The following is a 4298-nucleotide window of genomic DNA, read 5'->3' on the forward strand; positions in this document are numbered from 1 at the left end:
TTATGAGATGTTGAAGTAAAGGGTTAAGATGTGTGAAAATAAAGAACCTAGAAAGTTTGTGAGATAGTAGATGAAAATATGATTTTTTTTTTCCTTTTTTTTAAAATTTTTTTTTTACCATTTGTCTTCGAAACATGTCTTCTAGAAAAAGTGGTCCTAAAATTAACCGTGAAAAAGAATAATGCTCATTCTCATAAGATTTTGTCGACCGTTAGATTATGATAGATGACTTTGATGGGAAGTGATAGGGCCACATGGCATGATGTAATTTCATGTTGCAACTAACATTAATCACCGACGCTCCACCAGATTCGTTTCCACCTATTTCAATCTCCTTTCCTTTCTAGTTTCTACTCTTTTCACTGTATTTTCTACTGTATATATCTATAATCTATCTTCAATTCTTCATACATTTCCTCTAAAGTGACCTGGAAAACATTTGAGAGCCGCTGTCGCACACAATACACACTAACCCTTTTGCATTTCAAACAAAAGAAAAACCCACATAAAAGATTCACAAATTCTAATCCGTCTTCCAAAGATCCATATGTAGGGTTCTTTACAAATCCCCTTTTCAACTCATGGCTTTTTGATCTTTGTCTGCTACACTAGGTGAGCATTTTTTCGATCTTTTTAAGTAGTTCATTTTTCAAATGTGCGATTTGTCTTGTACCAATGGTGGGTTCAAAGGGGTTTTATCCAATTTGTAAGTGGCTACGTGTATTTCGATTCGCGAAATCTTTGGATTTCATTGAATCTTGCAGATAGAACTTCGGATCTGTTCATAGGTTTGAAGATCTAGCTGTGGGTAGACGTATTTTGGTTAATTTTTGAATAAAAACATGTCTTTTCTTTGTGATTCTTTCTATGCGTTTGTTCAGATTCAGTTTTTGAAGTGATTGGTTGATGCCCTAATTAGTCAGATTACTTGAAATTTGGGGAAAAGTAACGAAATATAAACTATGTAATAGAATCCAACTGAAAAGTACACATGACTATATACTGTTTATATAACTTCTTCACATTATGCTTAGATAAAAAGCAACATTGCCTCCTCTCATTTGATTCCTCGTTTTCGTAGCTATGGCGGATGTTGACGATATCATGGTTGTTTCGGGAAATGGGACTACTCATGACGCAGATCATGACTACGAAGACGATAATGAAATCATAGCAAGGATTCCCAATTATGATTCCGAAGTCAAAGAAGGAAAGGGGAATTCCATGGACTCCTTCACTGAAGAAATCGAAGAATGCAACGATCTTGATGCTCTTAAGGTACTAAAAACAGTTTATTCTATTAAAAAAAACAGAGCTTTAGTATTTTGTAACACTGTAACTAAACCTGATAAAAAATGTCCATTTTTCTTTGATATCAGGAACTTCAATTGAAAGATAGTGATGTATCAAGTCAACCCAAATGTCAAAACACTACAGATGACAATTTAGGCCTTAAAATTGATACAAAAAAGAAAATAGAAGCAAAGAAAACTTCTTCAGTGAAACAATTTGAAAAAAAGAGTGGTAATTCAAAACCTGCAATATCTCAAGTTAAGGCCCATCTTTCTAAGGTATACAATTGCTTCACTTTTGTTAACCTTATGGATTTGGTCAATTAGTCAAACTTTTTCAGAAACTCTTTAACTGTTTTTACTTTTTACCTCAGCAACATGGAAAATCTGATTCAACAACATCTACTGCAAACAATGTGCAATCTGAAGGTGTCAAGTATGTTCTATTTACTCTTGAGCTTTATGTATTATTAAAAATGTTTATAGTTTGTTAGATTTTAAGTTGACTTTTTCCTTGATATAGGGATAAGGTCAAAGTGAAGTCAATGAAAACAGTTCAAGGAAGTTCAACCGAAGCAAGAACACATTCTTCTGAGTATCCTAATTTGCTTACATCCACATTTTTTTTATATACGTTTGACTTTTGAGGTCAATTTGTTATTTATTAGCATCATATTTACTGTTTTTCTTAATTACATGAAAACAGAAGCTCAACAACAGGAGATGAAAAGCCACAAAGACTTGGCACACTTCCAGCTTATAGTTTTAGTTTTAGGTGTAATGAAAGAGCTGAAAAACGTAAAGAGGTCAGTTTTATTTATATTTTTATATTTTTGGCCTCTTTCTTTTGCTTCAATAAACTTATTTTTATTTGTATTTTTATATTTTTGGCAGTTTTATTCTAAGCTGGAGGAAAAGATCCATGCAAAAGAAGAGGAAAAGAATTCTCTTCAAGCAAAAACCAAGGTATAGTTAATTATTACTATTTTGCTAAATATAAAAGGTAGTGTTTGGAATTGTGCATTACTGAGTTGCCACAAAGGAATGGAATTGAGCAATCTGTACAGAATGTGATTCCTTCTTTTGGGCTGATTTTGTTTCCATAGGGGAAGGATTCCTTGAAGGAATGGAATGATATATGATAGTTATAATTTACTTTATTTTAAATAATGTTCAATAACAATAATGATTTATAAAATTCGAAAACTTCAATTAAATTCATTTTCTTTTCAAAATCGACTAAAAACATTTTTTTATTGTAACTCTATTTTAAGATTTCATTGTATTTAGTTTTATACTTTTTGTAAACAACTACTTTATTTTAAACGACATGAAATATGTTTATATGCAATTTCTTTAACTCAATCCAATTGAAATTTATTCTTATAAGATAACATCATTCTTCTATTTATCATATTAAAATTTATATAGTTTTTTAATTATACACCACAAACATGAATGGCTCATTCCATTCCTTTAAGCCATTTAAACTTGACAATGTAAATGGAATGTAATGATCCCATGTAATGATCAATTCCATTCCATTCCTTTGTTATTCCATTCCAATTTCCATCATACATAAAGATTTGATTATAACAAATCTTTTTTATAAAAGGAACATCAAGAAGCTGAGATTAAAATGTTACGAAAGAGTCTTATGTTTAAAGCTACACCAATGCCAAGTTTTTACCATGAAACTCCTCCTAAAACAGAGTTAAAGAAGGTAACCTTTTAAACTCTTTTTCCTAATTCATATTTTACAAAATAATAATTTTTTTTTACTGATTTAGATTCCAACAACACGTCCTAAATCTCCAAAACTTGGAAGGAAAAAGGAGTCCCCCACAGGAGAAGAGAATGGTGGCAATATTTTTCGACCTCGATTAAGTTTGGATGCAAGAAAATCTTTAATTTCCAAAACTGCCCCTAAAGGTGTAGTAACATCTTCTGTTGTCGCAAAGAAACCAACAAGGAAATCTCTTCCTAAGCTACCTTCTGAAAAGACCAAAGTGCCCTCCGACTCCAAAGATAGAAAAGAAGCCCCTTCCTGTGAAATTACAATATCGTCCGAACTTGAAAGTCAACCAAATAAAGATTCATCATCGCATGTTGAGGAGGAAAAAGCCGAGTTATTGGCCAATTGAAATGATGAGAAATGTGTTGTATTTCAAAATTCCATTTTCGCCCTCGGGAGTATATAATCGGATGATGCATCAATTGAAAACTGGAGGTGGGAAGATTTTATTTTCTTGTTCTAAATCTTTAGTCAGTTGGGGTGACCTGCCTGCAAAGGGTAAGTTGGGTAAGTGTTTTTGTGAGAATGGTGATGTGACCATTTTGCCCTTATTTGAGCATTGGATGCTTAGTTTTCTCCTTTGAACAATTGATGAATGTGGTTTAGTTTATTACTAATTATTATGAAGAAACTGTTTCAGAACTTAATTTGACACAGGCACTTGGAATTTGTGTTGGATGTCTCAACAAAACTTGTTACCTTGATATGATGAAATTGTTAATTTTATGTATTTTATATTATATATTATATATTATATACACTTTACACCCTTTATGCCATTCCATAGAGTTTAGATCCTCGATTTACATGCCATTTTGAATCTCAGCTGCTGCATTCAACACCCATGGTGTGTTACTATTGATTAATATTTACTATATCCTTTGATGTCAGTTAAATCGGATCTAATCTAAATCAATTAAATATGGAAGTTGATCATCATACCCTTTTATATAAGACGAGAAATTGCATTAGTCAAATAACACAAGTTCTTGATTCAATGTGTGAGAGACCTAATTTTATGTAACATTGTTCAACTCTCCCCTAGTGCTTCATTCCAAATAATCATATGCTTGATCTACTAAAATTAACAAATTTCAACCCTTAAGTTGCAAATCTTTTAGTTAAACAATTATGTTAAAGTGTTCAACACAAACTTGTCAATTATATATACTGTCAATTCGGTTTTTTGGCACAAACCCAAATCCAAACCG

The 4298-nt window shown here is 31.8% G+C and overlaps 1 protein-coding gene across 1 annotated transcript; it reads left to right on the forward strand.

The window, feature by feature from the left end:
• Positions 1-322: 322 nt before the first annotated feature.
• On the forward strand, positions 323-3817 carry LOC145119853 (TPX2 (targeting protein for Xklp2) protein family). The gene is made up of 9 exons (XM_079055617.1): positions 323-612; positions 1082-1278; positions 1380-1571; positions 1667-1728; positions 1816-1887; positions 1999-2098; positions 2187-2258; positions 2908-3015; positions 3083-3817. Exons 2-9 carry the CDS (start codon positions 1084-1086, stop codon positions 3434-3436), a joined length of 1155 nt encoding a protein of 384 aa, XP_078911743.1. The 5' UTR covers positions 323-612; positions 1082-1083; the 3' UTR covers positions 3437-3817.
• Positions 3818-4298: the final 481 nt, after the last annotated feature.

The sequence above is a fragment of the Lactuca virosa genome, chromosome 6 (assembly GCF_052849685.1).
Source record: "Lactuca virosa cultivar CGN04683 chromosome 6, Lactuca_virosa_CGN04683_v6, whole genome shotgun sequence".
Taxonomy (NCBI): domain Eukaryota; kingdom Viridiplantae; phylum Streptophyta; class Magnoliopsida; order Asterales; family Asteraceae; genus Lactuca; species Lactuca virosa.

Coding starts and splice junctions, on each gene's coding strand:
- LOC145119853 (XM_079055617.1), top strand. CDS start 1,084: ATGGCGGATGTTGACGATATCATGGTTGTTTCGGGAAATGGGACTACT. Junction 1,729..1,815: donor GTGCAATCTGAAGGTGTCAA/GTATGTTCTATT, acceptor TCCTTGATATAG/GGATAAGGTCAAAGTGAAGT. Junction 3,016..3,082: donor CTAAAACAGAGTTAAAGAAG/GTAACCTTTTAA, acceptor TTACTGATTTAG/ATTCCAACAACACGTCCTAA.